Source organism: Poecilia latipinna, unplaced genomic scaffold (assembly GCF_001443285.1).
Source record: "Poecilia latipinna isolate Pla-1442-1.1 unplaced genomic scaffold, P_latipinna-1.0 Scaffold1520, whole genome shotgun sequence".
Lineage (NCBI taxonomy): Eukaryota > Metazoa > Chordata > Actinopteri > Cyprinodontiformes > Poeciliidae > Poecilia > Poecilia latipinna.
In genome coordinates, this window is record NW_015114136.1 from 135,999 (window position 1) to 156,581 (window position 20,583).

General features: G+C 39.8%; 1 protein-coding gene across 3 annotated transcripts; it reads left to right on the plus strand.

The window, feature by feature from the left end:
• The first annotated feature begins 1,715 nt into the window (after positions 1–1,715).
• On the plus strand, positions 1,716–20,373 carry LOC106963316 (uncharacterized protein KIAA0195-like). Of its 3 annotated transcripts, none has more exons than XM_015058160.1 (15): positions 1,716–1,961; positions 5,131–5,431; positions 8,551–8,670; positions 8,979–9,106; positions 9,807–9,943; positions 10,112–10,317; positions 11,374–11,522; positions 11,652–11,754; positions 11,836–11,922; positions 12,742–12,858; positions 15,274–15,330; positions 18,145–18,249; positions 19,139–19,312; positions 19,381–19,599; positions 19,979–20,373. In XM_015058160.1, exons 2-15 carry the CDS (start codon positions 5,408–5,410, stop codon positions 20,339–20,341), a joined length of 1,989 nt encoding a protein of 662 aa, XP_014913646.1. In that variant the 5' UTR covers positions 1,716–1,961; positions 5,131–5,407; the 3' UTR covers positions 20,342–20,373. The 3 variants fall into 3 exon arrangements, with proteins under 3 accessions (XP_014913646.1, XP_014913647.1, XP_014913648.1); XM_015058161.1 differs by having other exon boundaries at positions 5,185–5,431; XM_015058162.1 differs by lacking the exon at positions 15,274–15,330.
• The last annotated feature ends 210 nt before the right edge of the window (positions 20,374–20,583 follow it).

The following is a 20,583-nucleotide window of genomic DNA, read 5'->3' on the forward strand; positions in this document are numbered from 1 at the left end:
TAATAAAAGTCATCTTGTACTGACATGGGCTGAAAGGCCACTCAGCAAGGACAAAAACATTACTCCTAAAAGAAACATAAAATGCCTGATTGTACTTTGCAAATGCACATATAAACAAAGACCTTCATTTTTGAAGACATGCCCTGTGGTCTGATGAAACTAAAGTGGTATGGTTTGGCCATGATGACCATCGTTACATTTGAAGGAAAAACAGGGATGCTTGTCAGCATAAAATAGCATACTTGTTATTTAGGTTTTGATTTAGACTGAATTTAAGATCAGACTCATCAGGGCTTTTGTCTTTAAGACATATTGCAGTCTAAGTAACTCATTGTAGATTTAGTGAGATCCCTGTTTGTTGAAGGAAGATATTCTGTATTGTCTCTTCATATTATCCAATGTACACCAAACACTTGTCAATAGCAATAGAAGCTATTTACCACTGACAGAGGATGTGACAAAGAAACTGAGTGCGGGCTCAACTCAGACATTTTTTTTAAAAACAAATTTAAAGGTGAAAGGGTCATAAACAAGCCTTCCAATATAATCAGACAGGAGTAACATCTGACAATGTTTAAAATTGTTATTGTACAGATCACAACTTAATGAGGAGGCTTTTCTGTTGAACACCTTAAAATTGCTGCAGTATCTGCTCACCCTGTTTCATCATATTGTGATATCTCTGTCTGTTTACCAGGTATTACATGGAGCAACAGTCCAGAGTCAGTTGGTTCAAGCCCACCTGAGAAGTGAGTATGAGAGTGCATGACTGTCTCATGCTGACCCTGTATGAGACTGATGATCTGCCTGTGGTAAAACCTACCTCTTGCCTAATGACTGATAGAATAGTCCCTTTGCCACTACTGGTCAGGAGACATAAATCAACACTCGATTGATCAATCTTTCTCCTGCATTAAATTCCCATTGTAGAAGACTAAGATAATATGATCTTAACATAACTTCTACATGGAGAACATGTCTAATTATCAGTATTGATCAGCTTCCCAATTCTTCTTCCCTGTGTTCTCTTCTCCTCAAGTTCAAGTTTATTTGTATAGCACATTTCATCAACAAGACAGTTCAATATGCAGTTCATAAAAACACAAAAACACAAAGTCATAGAATGCACACTCCTCCTCCTTACTACCTTGCTAACCTTCACATTTGCTTTCTTCCTTACACTTTACAATGTTATTTAATAGGTTTGCTTCACAAGTCATGTTTTGTATTGTACCTCCTGTCTTACAGTCAGAATATATAATTATCGTAGAATGCAGTGCCTGTCTTGAAATAAGCAAAAGTTTGATTTTATTTTATATTTTATTTTTTCCGTCGTTCGCCAACAAATCGAAAAACGGCTCAAATTTGAAATGAAGATTTTTTTTATTTTAATAAATACTTTATTATTATTATTATTATTATTATTATTATTATTATTATTATTATTATTATTATTATTTATTTATTTATTTATTTATTTATTTATTTATTTATTTATTTCTGAATCCGATGAGAAAATCAAATTACCAAAACTTACACAGTCATTTGAAGCTGCTTCTATTTGATTTTCAATAGTTGTGTAGTTCTTGGAACTGACCGCAAGATGGAGCCGAAACTTAAACTTGCCACTGTGTCCTGCCCCACCACATCCACCTTGGCCAGTCTCATAAGCTGACCGGTGTACCTCAGCAGCAGAGACTGGGTGAAAAGGGGAGTAAAGGGTTATCAAAGTTATACGCCTGTCTAGACGAGCGTTTAAAATATTAAACTTCTCCACAGGTGAATTAACCAATCAGAGAATAAAACACCTTACACTCATCCAATCACAGCCTACTTCCTGCAATACGGACGTTGTCCAAAGATGGCTGCTGCAGTAACAGTGAAGGAGAAAAGTCCATTAGTGTTTGAGAGAACAAAATAACTTTGGAAGGATATCAATAGCTGCTTAAAAGACCCATAAGGTGAGTCCGTACAGAAAAATGTACGTGGATACAATTAATTTATATACCGCAAATTACGTAGGTGTAGTTGCTGATAGGTCGACGCCTGTCTGCAGCATCTGTTGACAAGACGGAAAAGATATCTCTTCTGTGTTATTAATTTAATCAGTGTGTATTAGAGAACATGTCCATAAAGCAAAGCTTCGGCTCTGGTTTATAGCTAGCTGTTGTTAGAGTGTCTTTAGATCGCCTTCAGTCGACATTTCGACAATATTGTTCATTTAGTCCAACGTAGTAAACAGAAAGTTATATTTAAATGTATAAAATATACAAATGATTGCAGATTGAGCAGACATTTAAACTGTTGCGTCGTTACATTTTTACCCTCGTAAGGTTATTGGACGCAAAATAATCCTCATCCACCAGTTATCAGTTCAATGTAAATGATTTTTGTCAGACATTTGACCACATTTTAATGTCACTGATTTGAACTTTAAGTGAATCGTTCTTTTATCAATGTGAAAGAATTAGGTAAGAAACGTACAAACAAAATAGCTGGAAGCTGTTGATCAGAAATACATACAGGATAAAATACACACAGTTGAACTCAAAGTATAGTATTCATAATTGTAATCATCTGGCGATTATGGAACACCTACAATAAATCCAGACTCATGCACCTTGTATTTTTGATCAATTTTTTCAATAATAATAATAATTTCACATTTGTGAGTGGTTCAGATAAATCATTAGAAGCCCCATGTTTACTAGACATTCTGTGTCCATGATGAGGGTATGTAAATTTCTGACCACAACTGTTAATAATGGTTTTAGTCTTATGTTTACACAGTTCAAAAACTGATGAACAGTTCCAGGAATTGATTTTAGAAAAATTTGAGATTGTGACTTGGTGAATGTGTAGAAACCCTGTACCAGATGAGGCGCATTGGTTTTTCTTTGTTTTCATCTCTCAATCATGCAAATGATTCTAATGTTGCTGACAGAAGTAGAATTATAATACTGTCTTTAAAGCTAGAAGCTGTAACATTCACAAGCCATAGTGAAAATGTGCAATTTACCAATTGATACCTTAAAAAATTATGAAATTGTTCTCTCTGTGGTCTTTAAATGTTCCGCCTCACACTTTAGTATATTATATTCAACACACAGTGAGGCAAAAGTTATGCTTTCTCAGTTTCAGTTTAACTTTTTAACATATCAGCTAACATAAGTTGATATGTTACATAGTATACAGAAGCTGCTGATAAACATTTACTGACTGACTTCATGGTTGGTGCTTCACTTGGTCCTGGTGTTATTGGGGGGTTTTTTCCCTGGTGTTTTGGTTATTGAAGGAAGGAGAAACTACAATGTCCAAGGTGGTTTGAAAAAGTGATTCAGTATTTGAGATACAGCCTCAAAATTCTAAAAGAGCTGATGGACAGGAACAGAGAAGTTTCTGCAGCATTCGTTCCTCCTGGATGAGTGTCCAGTGACAGTGAACTGTTGTTTGCATTGAGTCGTTGACTCCACAATCCCTAAACCCCCCTACCCTTCACTTTTTGTCATATGTATATGTTTTGGATTTTGGCCTGAGCCTGAGCTAGCCTGAGTGAATATAATGCATTGTTTTCAAACAATGATAATAAGTAAAACCTATTTAGGGTCATACCTCTACATCTCAATCACATTTAAGCCTACACTTTGACTAGCCCACGAGAAAACCTTCATTTTATTTCTTTTAGCAAATTCTTGTGCAATTCAGATCATTGTCCTGCTGCTTAAACCATGTGAGTTTGCATTTGAAGTCAGAAAAGGACAGCTGGTTCTTCTTCTTCAGGAGTTTTTGATGGTGAACAGACTTTCTGGTAAATTAGTCGTCTAGGAACTATCACACTGACACTATGACATTGACACACACCTTCCTTTCTATCTGTCCACAAAATGGTTAGAAGGTTGGGAACCACTGATTTAACCCACCTAACTTTCAGAGAGAACCAGACAGTCAGCCATTTTTGAAGTGTACAGTTTCAATCATAAATAATTCTTCTCATTTGGATGGCTTGTTTGATTTTCAGATGGATCTATCTCTCTCAGCTTTACAGTCTGCCTCTTCTCCTCTGTGACTGAGCATCATCAGCTGTTTGTCAGAACATGCTGCTGACTCAGTGGAGCTGGCTTTTTGTTCCACAGAGCTGCTTATGTCAATGGATCAGGTGGCTGTGGCTTCTGGACCTACATCTCATTCTCTCTTCAACTGTAATGCTAACATGGGCTGGTCCTATTGCACCTTCAATAAAAAAGAAGATTCATACATAACAGTGAAAAAATAGGACTCCTAATTTAAATATTTAGTTCTACCAAAATTAGAATTATAGGGAAACACAAAAATGGCTTTAGAACTGAGTTTGGCCCCTGATATCTGGTGTTACCAGCTTTACTAGAAACAGCCAGATGTGTGAGAAGTTCTTGCATGTTGAGTCAAGTCAACTCTCAGCATCTCAATAAGATACAATTCTGTGCTTTGACTAGGCCCAGAACATTTTAATTTCTTAATTGTCAACCAGTTCTCTATGAAATTATTGGCATATTTTGGGTAAAAAAACAAAAGAGAAACAAAATGCCACTCCTAGTCCTGGGAATTAGGAATCAATTCAAAATGCTCAAATATTTTAAAATGTGTTTAATTTGTACCTCTTAGCCTTTTTGTGAGTTTACTGCATATTGCATTACGTCCACTCGACCGCTGTATGGCTTTTGAATAGTCCTTTCTTTTTTTTTTTCTTTCTTTTATTTAAGAAAAAGCCAGGCAGCTAAGCTAACCTAGTACTGGTTTAAGTTCCAGAGGTTTAGGCACAAACCTATTTTTGTTTTAACTGATGGAATTTGATACAGTATGGAACCTTGTAGAATTGTTTTATATAAATGTTCTATTTTTTTTACACACTGTCTATTCCTCTTGTCAGTCCCATAATTTAAACATACTCTCTAGATTGACTTTAAAAATGTGTTTCTGAATTAAAAATTGTTTCTGAACTGAATTGAATCAGATTGGTAGAAATAAAAGATGTGTTTGTGCTTTAATGCGTTTGCCTCATCTCTGTTCAGCTGTTTGGTCAGTTGCGCTGTTTTGAGTGCTTATAAAAACATTTCCTGACCAGACTCCTGCTGTTCATTCTCACTTCAACAGTCGGTGTCAAAAACCAGAGCCCATCTCATGGTGGTAACCTGCTGATCCCTGCAGGTGTTGCTGTTCTTTCCTGTCACTCTGACAGAGGAAGGTTTCCAGGTGGGAACTCCCAGCAGCACCACTCTGCCTCTGCGTATGAGTGACCTGAAGACGTCGGGAAGAAACGGCCCCGCTGTGGGCTCCCCACATCTGATTGCGCTGTGGTGGCACTGAAGGCCTCTTGCCAGGTGTCGATGACAGCTTGAGAAGCAGAGCATGTGGAGTGGTCGGGGTTGGCATGGCGACGCAGGACAAGAAGCAGGTGAGTTTTGTTGCTGAATGTTCAGGTTATTTCCTGTACTGGTGCAGGCTTTCTAGAGCGTAGAACTGTGAAACAAGAATCTGCAGCATGCATACATGCTCCGTTACACCTCTAGTGAGAACCTGTTGTCTGTTTTGATTTGATCTTATAGCACTTTTATTAAATAGATGGAAATGAAAATAAATGACTAACTATTTAAAACTTCAGAGACAAATCAGTGACTAAGCAGCTGCCTTTGTAGATTCACATTTATGTTTAGTAGAGCAGCACAATAAATCGTGACTACATCGTCATCTCAGTGTCAGTGTGTACAATATTGATATCAACAGGACTGATTGGAGTGCAGTAATTGACTTATATATTTTACAAGTTCTGAAGTTGTATAACACAATATTTAGCCAGTAGGACAGAGGCTAACGGCAGCCAGAGCTAACACTGAGGTCACAGAGCAGGAAGCACAGATCATAAAGACAGTAAAGAAGAAAACAGGCATATATCATACCTGATGTCGTCATATTTTTTTTCAATATTATCGCCATCTGAAGATTTTCTAACACTGCAGCCCTGACGCTTAGTGATGATGTTAGTCTTAAACTGGTTGGTGCTCTGGATTTGAAGCAGATTTTGTTTCTGGAGTAGCATCACAATATGAAGGTTTCATATCAGTCATAATTACTGATTTGTTTTTTTCGGGGATCGGGGGGATGATGTGGCCTTTTCTGTTTTAACCACAGTTTCTTCTTGAGCTGTTGTGCATGAACTACTACTGTTCATGTTACTTAAGAGGTTGTTGCTAGGTAACCAAAGAGTGAGCCAGTTAGTTGATGTCACTAACCTTTCTTACCTGGTCATGAGAGGCTGAGCCTCTAAAGCCTTTCTTCTGCCTACATCCCCCAGAATGCTGTGTGGTCCTGGCGAGAGAATGCATTTTGGGGCCGCGGTCCCCACTTTGAGAAACCCTGTTCTATTAGAAGTGTTTTCTATTGATAGAGTGGCAAAAAGATTTCAGATGGAGGTTCTGTAGCCTCCACTGCTCTCCCAGCCTCAGAGCAAGGAGAACAGCTTATTGACATGTAACCACTGTTGTTGCTGTTTACTAATGTCACATAGTATGAATTAAAGACTTGAATGGTTTGGTTAATAAGTGTTGAAGGCAGGAATAGAAAATGCTCAGCAGTATATGCTTCACTGTATATTTCTCTTTAAAGGCAGATTCACTTCATATTTCCTCCACTGTCTGTTTAAAGAGAAATGATCTGTTAGCATGTAGCCAGGGTCAGGAGCCGTTTTGCCTCTGTTGGTCCTCCCGTCTGCTTCATGTATCCATGGAGGATTTTTGTTGATTCTTTGTTTCTCTGGGAAAGTTATTTCTGTCTTGGCTGCATAGGATGTTGGTCCTTAAATCTGAACTCAGGTTCAAGGAAATTGTCATATTTGGTAATGTGTGTGTGTCTGTGTGTGTGTCAGTGGGGTGACAGATGGGAAATGTAGTTTCTCCCTGACATGACTAACCAGGGTTTATATGCAATTGGAAAAGTCTGAAATTTTCCAGCTCAGGGTAGGGAAAATGGAAAAGTGTTTATAGTTCCAGATTTGTTTTCCTAGTCCATTGTCTTATCCAACTCCCCAAACCAAGTGACTCTAATAAAATGATGCACATAATGGCACTGTGTTTATTTGAATTAAAGAAATAAACAAATATCATTATTAATACAAATTTAACTGCAATCAACATAATTATGTGAATGTGTGGAGTGATTTTTAGCATCACATGAGAATATTGATGAAACTATTTCCCAGTCTTTTCTTTCTCTGCATCATTAAAGTGTCTCCATTTTCTGTCACCTTTTGCATTTCAGCAACTAAAAATAGAACCACAGTGTGTATAAAAGACTGTAGACCATCTAAATGAATTCGAACATGTGGCACTCAATGTATGATGCTAAGCTAAATATTGCACTCAAGCAGTACCTTACATTTATTTGACGATATTGCTAAATGTGATATTGTGATTATTTTGACTTGATGTATTGTCAGGCTCTAATTTTATCCTTATGCTGCGTCTTACTGTTCTGATTTTAGTCTGTAGCTGGAACAGAAACAACATGCCCATTTCTCAGTATGTTTGTGAAATTGCTTCATTTTCCACAGATCTACATAATGACCTGAACACACATGCAGGTAAATCATGACTCAGCCAGGAGGAGGTCAGGGCTCCTCCAGTTACTGGCTGCTTGGCTGGTGCATCACAGCATCTTAGATTTTCCATGGATAGAAATAGAAAGCTCTGTAAGATGGTGCTGTTTTTGATAGTAAATATTACGGCTGAAATGATAAATCACATTAAGAGTGATCAATAGATTATTGAAACAGTTGTCAACTAATTTAGTAATTGATTAATTGCTTATACGGACTCAAAAAAAAATACTATTTTGTTGAAAGAACACACTCTGAGCAGTAATTAAACCAAAATTGTACAAAAATATGCATTTTGTATTTAGAAATTAAACACCTTCTTTGTCTGTAAATCTGCTCTACTGAAAATACCTCAGGTGTCAGTTTTAGCTTCACCTGTTTCAGAGTGAGTAAACATAAATAAATCTCCTCTTAAGCATGATCTGCTTTTCTGTTATTCATCGTTTAATCCAAAAAATAATCACCCGATATACCCAGCACTGTGGATGTTAAGTCGAGCAGAAAGGCTGAACTTTTCACATGTTGATGTCATAATATTTTTTTTAGCTGCAGATTCATTTTTTGGCAAATGATCAAGTGTTCACTGAAGGAATGCTGCTATTGCATTTTGAGCAATAAAATGTTCATTTTTTTTTTATTTAAAAGAAGAATTGGATTTTTTGTTTATTGCATAAAAATGACTTCAGTTGTCAAATGAAAAAGTCTGCAGAATGTGTCAATTTGTTTATCTGATTGTCAGAATAATCAATACGACAGGGCAGAGCATTATTTATCCTGGTAAACTTAAAATGCCAGTGAAGCAGAAATAACCTGTATTGAAAAAAAGTTGCATGGAAACAATCTTTAAAAATCATGCTGATAAATACGGTAACATTTGGTCTTGTTATGGTGTATGTGAGCTTCTGCTCCTGTTGTGTTGGCAGGAGGCAGATGGTGTGACTCGTGGCCTTTCTACCAGCCAGGCTCTGGTGAAGCTCCGGGACCAGCTGAGCAGCCTGCTGGAGCAGCACCAGAGAGCCACACGGAGACGGGTTTCTTGGCTGGTATGATCACACTCATGGACAAAAAGGTTTTCAAACTCAGTAAAGAAAAACATGGAAAAACATCAGTCTGAGCATTTTTTTTATCCAACTGTTAAAACAAAACATATGCTGGCAGATATTTTATTTTGTATCTTTTCCAACTTTTCTAGTAACAAACAGTTTCCATTCTTTAAGTGCAAACTGGTTAAAGAATGAGGTTTTTTTACAGCTTGTTGGGATGTTTGTACTGTTTTTGTCGTGGTTTGTAGCTTTATGTCACAAACAGAATTTAGTGTTTTCTTTCTTCTTGTTTTGAATTCTTTTAATAGGAACAATGGCAAAATAGCTTCATTTACCATGGCAACCGGCAATCCTGTCTCCACTGGCCAGGCGGGGCTCTGACTCTTCTGGTGGTGGTGGGACTCCTCTGCTGCCATGGCAGCCAGCCGAAGGGCAGGTAGCCAATCTATGTTTAACTCAACTATCCTGTCATGAACTATGAATGTAAAATGGATTTATAACACGTAAAGTAAAAGCACAATAATTAATGTGAACATTTCAAATCAACACTACCTTAAACTCAAGTGGCTTCACTCAAATCATGCACAGACCTATTCACTCTTGTTGTCATACTGTAGACCGTATATAAAATGCTCACATTTATAATTTCACTAAAGTAGATCTTTATCAGACAATACTGTTAAAGAATCTGTTCCTTTTTTAACTTCCACTCTACCTCAGGAAACAATTTAATCTCCAGCCTGTCACAAATTGAAGCTCCATTCTTGTTCATAGTGTTACTTCCTCATTGTGTGTGGCATTAGCCAATGTAGCTTCGTTGAAAAAGAAGGTAATTATGTATAGGAGGTTGGTCGTTGCTACTTTCTCATCCAGGATTAGTGAATTCTGTAAGTCACTGACTTGATCTAATCTGTTACTAGATGTAACTTTTTAAGCAACTTTAATAATAAACTGAACTTGTCTGCATAGTTTAAAAGTTATAATGAACTTTGAACTTTGAATCTATTTCTATGATTGAATTATGCTGACTGTGTATTTGTGAATACAAATAGATTTTTGTTCTTTTGCAAAGAGTCTTGAGGTAACATCTGTTATGAATTGGGATGATATATATGAAATGTATCTTTTGTTCCCAGCTCTGGGATAGAGATCGTGAATTCTACAGCCCTGCTCCTTCTCTTCCTGTTAAACCTGCTTCTGGTTGGACGCCAGGAGAAGCTCAACAAAACCGAGATGGTCCGGCGACTCAAACGCATCATCGCACAGCTCAATGGTGAGTTGGGAAATGACAATAAAATGCCTAAGTTTTCTCATAAGGGTCAAAGATGAAACACGTGTGTGATTGTTTTATTGTGACCACTACAGAGTAACTAGTGTATTATTATTATTTCTCTGGCCTGTTCTAATACTTTCCCTCTATTTTGGTGTTTCTTTAATCCAGATTATCTGTCAGGGTGTGTGTCTGAAATTCAGTGGCCTTCTTCTCTTTACCCTGACCTCTACACGCCCTCGTCTCCTTCATGGTCACTTCACTGGACCTACCGGGACTCTCAGCTGGTTAACCTCCCTGTCAGTCTGCTAGTGGAAGGAGACATAATTGCTCTTCGACCTGGCCAGCAGGCGTTTGCTTCTCTCCGGGGCGTCAAGGTCAGGCTGTAGTGACTTGCAAGCCACAATATTTGATTTCCAAATATTAAATATAAAAATTTTTGCAGACATTCAATGAAACCTTGAAATAAAGTAATTAAAACTCTCCATCCATCCTCTGTTTTCTGTTTGTCTGAAATTGGGTCACAGGGGCAACAGGCCCCGGGGGCTTGGAGGGGATCCAGAGGGACTATATAGCGCCTCCAGGAAGTTCTGGGACTTCCTCAGGGGAAAGAGGCCCAGAAGGCAGAGTGATGAGATGCTCTGTTGTTCTCAACTGAGGAGCAGTGACTCGACTTCAAGGCTTCGAGATTATGACCTTCCTCAGTCTTGTCTCTAATCGTATCTAGAGTCTTATTCTTTCAGTAATAATCCGTACCTCATCACCATAGTTGATAGACAAAATATAGATGTACCAGTTAATCAGGAGCTTTGCTTTTGGCCTCAGCTGTTTCTACAACAGAATGAGTTCCATCCAGGTTGGTCACCTGAGGGAGCACTCCACTCTTTACTGGACTGGAACCATATGACCTCATGCAGGCCACTTCGCACTCTGCTGCAAACTGATCCAATGCACCTGAAGATGCTGACAGAATCTTAAAATCTGAACAAATAAAACCCTGAGATTCCCAAACCACCCTCCTCCCACCGATGCATCAACACCACAAACAAGATGAGTGACATACAGCAGACCTGACAGAGGCCAACCTGCGCAGCATTTAACTCAAACTGGGCCCTAGAAAGTGGACACAGCTTGTGCTTCGTTATAGAAAGACAAGATGACTCTTACAGACATCCCTGGCAACCCAAACTGCAAAATGCCTTGATGACTTGTACAGCCCTTACATCCACAAACCACATGTCAACTGGAGAGCCAGATTTCTCCCATCCCTGTTCTGATGCTCTGATAATTGTCTTTCCTACATCCAGATAACTAAATTCCTAGAAATGATGCCACGTGATTGGCTAATGGAGAGGTGTACTTATTAAAGCAGGTGTGGGGTTAGAAGTGGAATCTGGGAATGGCGCTGAGTTCTATCTTTGTTTCTTTCTCAGGATGATGAGCACATAGTGTTGGAACCAGGAGATTTATTCCCACCATTATCACCCCCTCCTTCGCCTCGGACTGAGAAGAGGGGGCCCCAGAGCCCCCAGCAACACCGCCTCTTCAGAGTGGTTCGGACCCCGGTGCTGGAGCCGGTCAGGTAGGGAGCTGGATCATCTTTGGTTAGGTGGTTGGATCATCTTGGTTGTTCTGGAAGCAGCCGCTCTGCCACTATAACATTCCCAGTGATACGTTTTTACAAAAATATAAGTTTGATTTAAACCAACAGGAACGCTTTGGAGCTGGCCCTGTCCCGGCCAATCTCAGTGCTGGATAATGAGAGGTTTACTGTTCAGTCCATCATCACGAAGCTCGTCTGTCCTGTTGTGCTGGTGAGCTGTTAACAGGAACCTTCTACACATTCAGCGGATCTGGAAGAGCAGAAGGAAACATTTACCTGATCCTTCCTGCAGGTGGCGTTCCTGGTGGTGAACACAATTCGCTTTTTCTGCCAGGCCCCCAGCATCACTCCTCCCTGCTACAACTTCCTTCAGCTCCAGGTGAGACGACGCTTAGCACCAAGTACTGCCCACCCCTACCAGGTCTCATGTACGGCCTCCTAGTAATGCAGTAAAACTATAACCCATTGAGTCTGTCAGCGCTGCTCTGTCTTTCAACTAGAAAAAGTTTAACAGTTGCTTTGTATTGCAGACTTCTGCCCAGGTCCCTCTTGAAAATGAGATCTGGATCTCAACGGGGTTTACCTGGTTAAATAAAGGAAATAATAATTTAAAATAAAACAGGGATTTTACAGATGGCAGATCTCCATGTAGAGCTTTAACCTGCGTGAGGGGAAGAAGTTAGAGCGATCACTGTTTGTAACGATCACTGATACTGGCAGCAATAAAACCCGTGAGATGAGTCCCGAACTAGCTAAACCGCTGTAGCTGCAACGCATCGTTTCTATAATCTATAAATGATCCACAGAGGTTTGTTTTTCTCTGAATGAAACTTCCCTGTTTCTCCACAGACGGCTGTTGACAGACATCAGTGATTTAGAATCTGTTACAGTAAAAGTTGACTGCAAATAATGGCAGTGGACTATTTTAAATGATAATGTTGAACAAATTCACCCAACTCTCCATCCATTAAACTCCATCCAATGGTTCCAGCTAAATTAGAAATGTTCTGATCAGGGCCTATTTCAGGACCAAATTTCTACCCTGCTGATCTGTTTTTACCTGATAAATCTGGGGCGTTAGGAATAGACCAAGGAAACTCACCTGGTTCCTGGGAACTACCCAGGAATGTTCATTATTTGCTGTGAACAGTTCATATTAATGACGGGATGAGTGGACTGAGGTGTTGTTGTGTTGTAGCTCATGGCTGTGCTGCCCATCCTGCCCCTGCTCTTCCCTGTCATGTGGGTCCTGGTAAATGCCTTTGGAGAGGCCAGAGTCCTGTCTGAGTTCAGTCGCGCATCTCCAGCTGGCTTGGTAGGACACACACATACACGCACATATGCGCACACACACACACTGAAATATTAAGTACTGTTACAGTTAACCCCAAAGTATCCATAGTCCTAGCTTATAGTAATCCACTAAAGTGACCAACCATGTTTCTTCTGACTAGAAGTCATGATGTTTTGGAGCGATTCGGCTATAGTCCAGTACTGAATCTGAGAGAGAATCTGTGGATGAACAGGGTTTCCCCCAGAAAACTTACTAAGCCAGGTCCACCAGCAGCCCACTGTTTTTATGTTTAAAAATGTCAAGTTGACAGGAAATGTAAAAAAAAAAAAGACATTTCAGTAACAATGTTACTAGAAGACATTGTTGACAATACTTAATGACAAACAATGATTAAATTAAATATAAGGCACTGACGGTGTGATTGGTGCACACCCGGCTTCCTGCCCTGTTCAATGCATCACCTATAAAGCTTTCTTTCAGGAATTACTCCGCCCCGCCGCTGACCGTGCAGCAGAGCGGGGCACAGCAAAGACGCATGCAGTTCAGGATTACTGGTGTATTAAAAAATACATTTTTAAAATAAGAACAAGCATCGCTTAGCCTGGCGAGGTGAATGGGGGGAGCAGGTAAAATCTGATGGCCCGCCAGGCCACTGGGGGAAATCCTGATGAAGATAAGGGGAATGGTAAAGAGGCTTTCTGACAAAAGCAAAATACTTCACTGCACTTTATTTTTGGACAGAGCTCAAAACATTTCTGTAATCTGACCTATTGTTCAAGGTTTGTTTTTAAAATGTGATTAGATTATTTTGTACTTTTGTTTATTTAGTAGTTTAGCAGCAATACTCTACGATAGCTGCACTATCCCATGTGCAGGTAAAGCAATTTTGTATTGTTTCACAGGTATTGTTCAAAGTTTTTCATTAAAATAAGATTGGAACATTGAAGGGGTATAAAGTTGACACCTGACAGTATCAATTATTAAAAACAAATCGCTATTGGACAAAATTGGAATTGGCAAGTTTGACCTTCTTAAAGATCAATGATCGGCCAAGAAACTGCAATCGGTGCATCCCCATTGAGAAATATGTGACACTATCTACCAGTCTAGAGGAACTGGAGGAATGAAAATATATTGTAGTTTTTGCTACATTTTGTTTCTTAGTTGTTTGTATATATGGTACATGTTAGATTTCAAGTCACCAAGACTTGAATATCCGTTTTAGGCTACTTGGTAAATCATTTTTTTATTTCTGTGCATCTGTCATGCAGAACCACTGCAGCTTTCATATATATATCTGTCTTATATCTGTCTTATATCTTTTTGTAATATTTATCAGACTATTAGTACCTGCTAATTAGCAGAGGTAATTAGCAGGTACTTCTGCTAATTAGAGCTCCAATTCTAACAGCATCTCTCTTTGCCCATGATCATCATTACATCATTTGTTCAAATAGTTATATGCAAGTTAGAATAACCATCATGGGAATGTGCAGCGGTCATCTGTTCAGGAAGGAGACCGGCTCTGAGGGGTCGCATGGGGAATGTGTGAATCGACCCCAGAACAAATGACCTTGTGAAGATGGTAAGAGAGTCATTTTCCACCGTGGAAGAAGATTTTGCACCAACATGGTCTGGAAGCCCACTCAGGGAGGAAGAAGCCATTACTCCAAAAGCAACAGGAAAATTAGATTTGAGTCCAGTCTGCAAATGGACTCGGGGACAAAGAGCTGAATGTCTGGACACATGTCCTGTGGTCACATGGACACTGGGGAGACTTGCCAGGCTCATCATGGTGCACTTCACAATATAAGTGTCATCATAAGAAAACATTATGTAGAAATACTGAAGCAGGATCTGATGACATCAGCCAGGATGGAAAAGCTTGGGGACAAATGTGTCTTCCAAATGGTCCTTAACAAACCGCTGTCTTAAGCATGACAGTCAGTGTTGTTTTATCCGATTTGAACATTTTGTCTCAAACAGTTTTTCTGGCATTTTTTTCCCTCTACTCCATGAAAATGTTGAACCTTTAATGACCTTACATTATTTTGTAGAATATATATTTAACACTTTAAACATAAAGTATGGCTTAAAACAGTCTTGTGGGTGATAATTCTTGGTTTTAAGGCACCAGAGGTCCTCCTGCCAACAGCTGTTTCCAGATGAAGAGGTAAAACTGTGAGCTGCTAACGTTGGCTCAGCTGTCTGATCATCTCTGGTCCTGCAGAAACTTCCATTTCCCTTTTAATAGACTGGTAAACATAGGTGGGTGGTATCATCTGGTTTTTGTCCTTCAATAGTTTTGAAATTTTAAGTTTTGTGACGAGCCCAGTGCAGAGGGATTCATCCCTCGAACACACATACACATGCACACAGAGGAGGTGCACTGCCAGCCTCCCTCTGGGTTTTAACTAGCTTCTTCTTTTGCCCTAGCTTGCTAAGTTCTCTGAGGACACTCTAAGCAGCTACACTGAAGCAGTTTCCTCGCAGGTATAACCCTTCTCTGTCTTGCTCGCTCACCTCACACCTGCTTAACTCCCAGCTGCACCTCAACCTGCTTGTCTTTATTTGCTCACCGTCCTGCAGCTCCCCCTTGTGGACCCACATCTGCTTTGAATCATTACCATTAGCTTCTATCTTTTAATTCTATTATGAAAAAATTCAACAGTTTATGATTTGGGCCACTTCCTATATCACACTGCTGTTTTTGCTTAAAATCCTGTGAGTTCCTTTTTATTTCATTCATTTTTGCAAAGTAATTTTCCACAGTTTTCCTAACCGTGACTGTTTGGGTCACATTATGTGTGGATCAGTAATCTGTCCATCTCCACCAAGCACCTCTGGATGTCCATGATTTACAGGCGCCTCTCCCTCGCTCCATGCATGCTTCTGTTTCCACCATTTCCCTCAGCTTCTGCTCAGAATGCTGTTGTTGCAATGCTTTGGCTGTCATCATTCTCTGTCCAAATCTCACTGCTCATCCATCCACATGAATCCATAGAACATGTGAAATATGGTAGCGATATTAACCTGAGACAGACTTGTTCAGTGGTCATCAGACTCTGCGCTGGTGATCCACACTGCAGTCCAGATATATTTTATTATGTTGTTAATATGTTTTTATTGAATGCACCAAACTTGCTTGGAGACCTTTGGAAAACAGTCAGCTTACAATTTTTGATAAATATTTGCCATTTTATTTCTATTTTTAAGTTTTATAATAAAGAAGAACATAAAACTTGTCATAGAGGATGGATTTATTTTCTACTACAGGATGTGGATATTTGTGGAAAATGATGAAAAACAAAACCAAAAGCAAAGAAAAAAGTTTCTTGTCATTTTATTCTTATGGCAAGAAAATATAGAAATGAATTTTACTGGTACTTTTACATAGACTGTAAAAAGGGACAATGCAAAAAAAAAAAAAATACACCTTTAAATCATTAGTTAGATGCGAGATAAAAAATGTTGAAATAATTGATTTATTAGATAATTAATTCAGTATGTCATTAAGTTATTAAAACGATTCAAACATACAATGACTAATGCAGATAATTAAGTGTGTATTTATTCATAGTTCCTGTTCCTGCAGCGTCACCATGGTACATTAATGATTTATTTATTTAAATTTGTCCCTTCTGACCCTCCATCCTTTATTTTGTTCTGACGGGAACAAATATTACAAAGAAATTTTCTTTGTGTCGTATGTTTACAATATATTTACCCATTTTAAGCATGTTTTCCATTTCTAGATCTGATGTTTCAAATGCATGTGTTGCTGTTTTCCCTTTTCTAAATGTGCTACATTATGCCGTTTAGGTATGATGACCTCAGATTCTCCACTATTGGGTCATAAGAAGGTTCTGAGTTACCTATTCATAAATCGGGTGAGAACAATTTGTGGAAAAAAACGAGATCATAAAGTTTAACGTGACTCTGGTCTAAAACTCTGGTGATTTTATGCCGGTAGTGTGTGGTCCAGTCTTAGACTGTGGTGCACCTGTTTGGGAACAGAGTTTGGAACTCAGCAGCTCCCACAGTCCTGGTCGCACAACTGTTTGATCTGGACGGACGTCCTCAGAATGGCCTTCTGTTTTTCTCGATCAGATTCAGAACAGAACTGTAAGGAAATCCATAAACAATCTTGCTAAAAGGTTAAAGAAGAGGAGGATGACTAAATTAAATTAAAGGTTGACTCACAGCCTGTAAAAATCTCCTCAGCTGGTACAGGGCTTTGTTTATACTTTGAGGGGAAAAAACTTTTACAGAGACTATGCTGCTCCCAGCATAGTCCTTCAACATCTAACATCTACTTAGCAGAGGTGAAAGGTGGTGCTGAGTTTTACCTCTAGCAGAAAAAGAAAATATTTATTTTTAACCCTCCCGCGGTCTTAAGAAATGGGGTCATTTGGACCCAGGAGTTTTTTACCTTGTGGGGTCCCACTGACCCCGAATGTATTTTTATCTTTTTTTTCTCTCTTTTTTTTTTGAGTGTGTGGTTTCGGGAGCTGACGGTCTGATGGGACATTCCCCCCATTTCCCTGCTGTCTGACATCTATCACAGTTATTTTACATATACTAATATGCCTTTAAATAAAATTACTTGATAAACAGACCTAGCAGTTGGAGAAGCTCAAAGCCTTTCCTAACAGTCTAGGGGCAGAATAGTAAAGTGTTTGTAGTCCAGTCATCATGCTACAAGTTTAACCTGTTCTTATGAAAAGATTTCAGTGAAGTGGTGTTAGCTGATCATTATTAGCAGGAGCAGAAATACAGTGAAATAAAGTCAGCTACCTGGAAACCTGTTGGTGTTCTGATCACATGGGTCAGGTGGATTCTGCAGGTGTACAGAATACAAGTAGATCCCTCTGAAAACCAAACATGACTTCAGATCACTGAGAGCTGTATCTGGACACAGGGATGCACAGTGTGGTTTTTTTCATTATACTCAACATGAACTGTCCAGTTTCACTGCTAAGTCTGACTGCCATGTTGTGTTGGCACTGGCTAACTAAAGCATCCATATACTGAATGGTTCCTTTGTGACTGTTTTTTCTGCCTGTGGAAAAGTTTTCATTGATTCCATCCAATCAGAACCTCAGTCTCTGCATGCCTGTTTTGGCCGCTTCACCTCCGAGACTTGTACTCTACAGGCTTTACTCTCATCTCAGAACTGATGAAGGAATTCTCTGTGATTTAGAACTGGGACGTATTCTCCTCAGTAACAAATCTGCTCTTTTATTAGGAGGTTCTTGGTTTCGGTGGTCTCTCATTCTAACCTGCTCGTATATGTCATGGATGCAGGATTTGCTGCGCTGTGTCTGGAGACACATGGTTGGCGTTTTGAAGGGAGAATCTGAGACTCTGTGCTACACTTCCAGCCTGCTGCACACTCTGGGCTCTGTCACTGTGAGTACGACTGTTTGAAGGCCTTCTCTTGTTTTTATGGCCAAGTTCTGATTTCTTTCTTCACTTCTAGATATCCCATATGCTTTATGATGTAATCACTTTAACATTTGTACAAAAAATTACACCAGATTAAGAAAAAAAATCAAAATAAATTTCAATGAAATTTGAACATTCAGTGATTTTAGAAAGCTCTGCTTATTTATAAGTGATGATTACCACTTATTACCTGTAAGTTGCACTTTTTTGCACGTTTTTTCATAATTTTACTGATCCTTTGACTTATAGTTAGGTATGATTTACATATATGTTTTGTTTCCTCTTCATGATGTAATTATTGACTGTTGCAGTAAATGCCAAATTCATACTGATGGATATGAGATGAGGATTAAACGTTACTGCCTACATCTGCAGACAGCATCTGGTGAAGGTCCATGTCTGTCCAATCAGAAGAGACTGAACAAATTTGACCTTCGTGGGTTTTGTGCAAAGAGGAAAACTTTACTGTCTGAGACAAACATGAAGGTCAGACTGAAAGTCACCAGAGAGAACACAGACAAAGACCAGAACTTCTGAAGTCATAAGACTAAATGTAATCATGTGGACACGGAACAGAGGACATGTTTGACAAATCCAACACAGGAATCCAGGAATACTAACTATGAAGCATAGAGGTGGATGTGTCATGCTTTGGGATACTGTTTAGCTTTTAAATATGGATGAAGTGTAATCCTGAAACAATTCATCCTATCTTGCATAATAGGAAAGTCAGCTCAAATGTCAGAATTCTGCTGAATACAGGAAGGAGGAAGCATGCTGTAGATTTGTTGCCATGGTTTCATGTTTTTATGCCTTTGCTTCCTCCTGTGTTTCACCCTTTCTCTGTATGCAGGTGCTGTGCTGCGTGGACAAGCAGGGCATCCTGTCATGGCCAAACCCGAGTCCAGAGACGGTTCTGTTCTTCAGTGGGAGAGTGGAACCACCTCACAGCAGCCAGGACGACCTCCGAGACGACCTGTCGGTGAACTCCTACTGTCGGATGGAGACTGAAGATGACCGGGATGAGGTGCGTCTGCGTGACAGACTGTGAGTTACTGTAGCTCCCCCTTTCTTAATGTCCTCTTTCTGCTGCAGTCTCAGGAAGCAGAGACTCTGCTCTGTCCCCCGGAGGAACCCGCCGCCCAGCTGGGGGATGCAGCCGAGCCCAGTGAGACGTTGCACGACACGGCTCGACTGTCTGAGACGGTCAGACTCCGACGGCCTGCTCAGCCCAACACACATTCACGGACTAAACATCACTCTGGATCCAACGTCAGCTTCAGCCATGACACCGAGGGAGGCGAGGAGGAGCAGGTACAGGCCGGGGAGAGACCGAAACAGCTGGCATTAAAAAAACAAACTGCAGCATTCATTAATGTACAGCAAAATGTAAGGAGATTTCAAAATAAGACGTCTAAGAAGTTAGTGCATGCAGATGCAAGAAAATGAATCTAGTTAATAACGTTGATGCATTCATATTCCATAATTAGTTTGGTGTAGTTTGCACAAATAAGATACAGATCAAAGATATTTAGAAGAAGAAGAATGGTAACTGTGCAGGAAGAGACAAAAGCCCAATGGGTCAAGGAGCATAGAAAAAAATCTAAATCTTCTCGTGTTATGAAAAATGTTAGGTTTAGCCATACGTGAGGATTCCATCTCTCTCTTCTGTATCTTGGTTTTTGTCGTCCAGGATTTTGCTCTGGGCTGCCCAGAAGCCGAGGCAGAGGACTTTGTGTGCGACTACCACCTGGAGATGCTGAGCTTGTCCCAAGACCAGCAGAACCCGACCAGCATCCAGTTCGATGATCTCTCCTGGCAGTGCCACCTGCCCTCTCTGAAGCCGCTGGGCCTCAACATCATGCTGAACCTGTGCAATGCAGGGGTCACCCAGCAGCTGTGCCGCTTCTCAGACCATCTGTCCAACCTGGCCCTGCAGGAGAGCCACGGCTCCGTGCTGCCCGTCTACGTTCCCTGGGGCCTCTGTGAGCTCTCCAGGCTGATAGGTAAAACATGCAGCGCTGCATGTCTACATGTCCTTCCTGTTCTCCAGTAATGCCTTTAGGTTTTAGGTTTCACCTGCAGCCTCTCAGTGGGAACTTCATTATGTCACTTTGGACTGGAACTTTATGGAACACATTTCATAACTAAATGTTAACACAGACTTATTCAAAGCTGTCTGAACTACAACACTCACCATTTTCTAGTGGCTTTATTGTTGGATAATAAATGTATTCATTAGAGGCAGTGTTGTGGTACTCGAAGTTGGTCTTGGTCTTAAGACCGGTCTTAAGACCA

Coding starts and splice junctions, on each gene's coding strand:
- LOC106963316 (XM_015058160.1), top strand. CDS start 5,408: ATGGCGACGCAGGACAAGAAGCAG. Junction 10,318..11,373: donor CTTCTCTCCGGGGCGTCAAG/GTCAGGCTGTAG, acceptor TTTCTTTCTCAG/GATGATGAGCACATAGTGTT. Junction 11,755..11,835: donor TCGTCTGTCCTGTTGTGCTG/GTGAGCTGTTAA, acceptor TCCTTCCTGCAG/GTGGCGTTCCTGGTGGTGAA.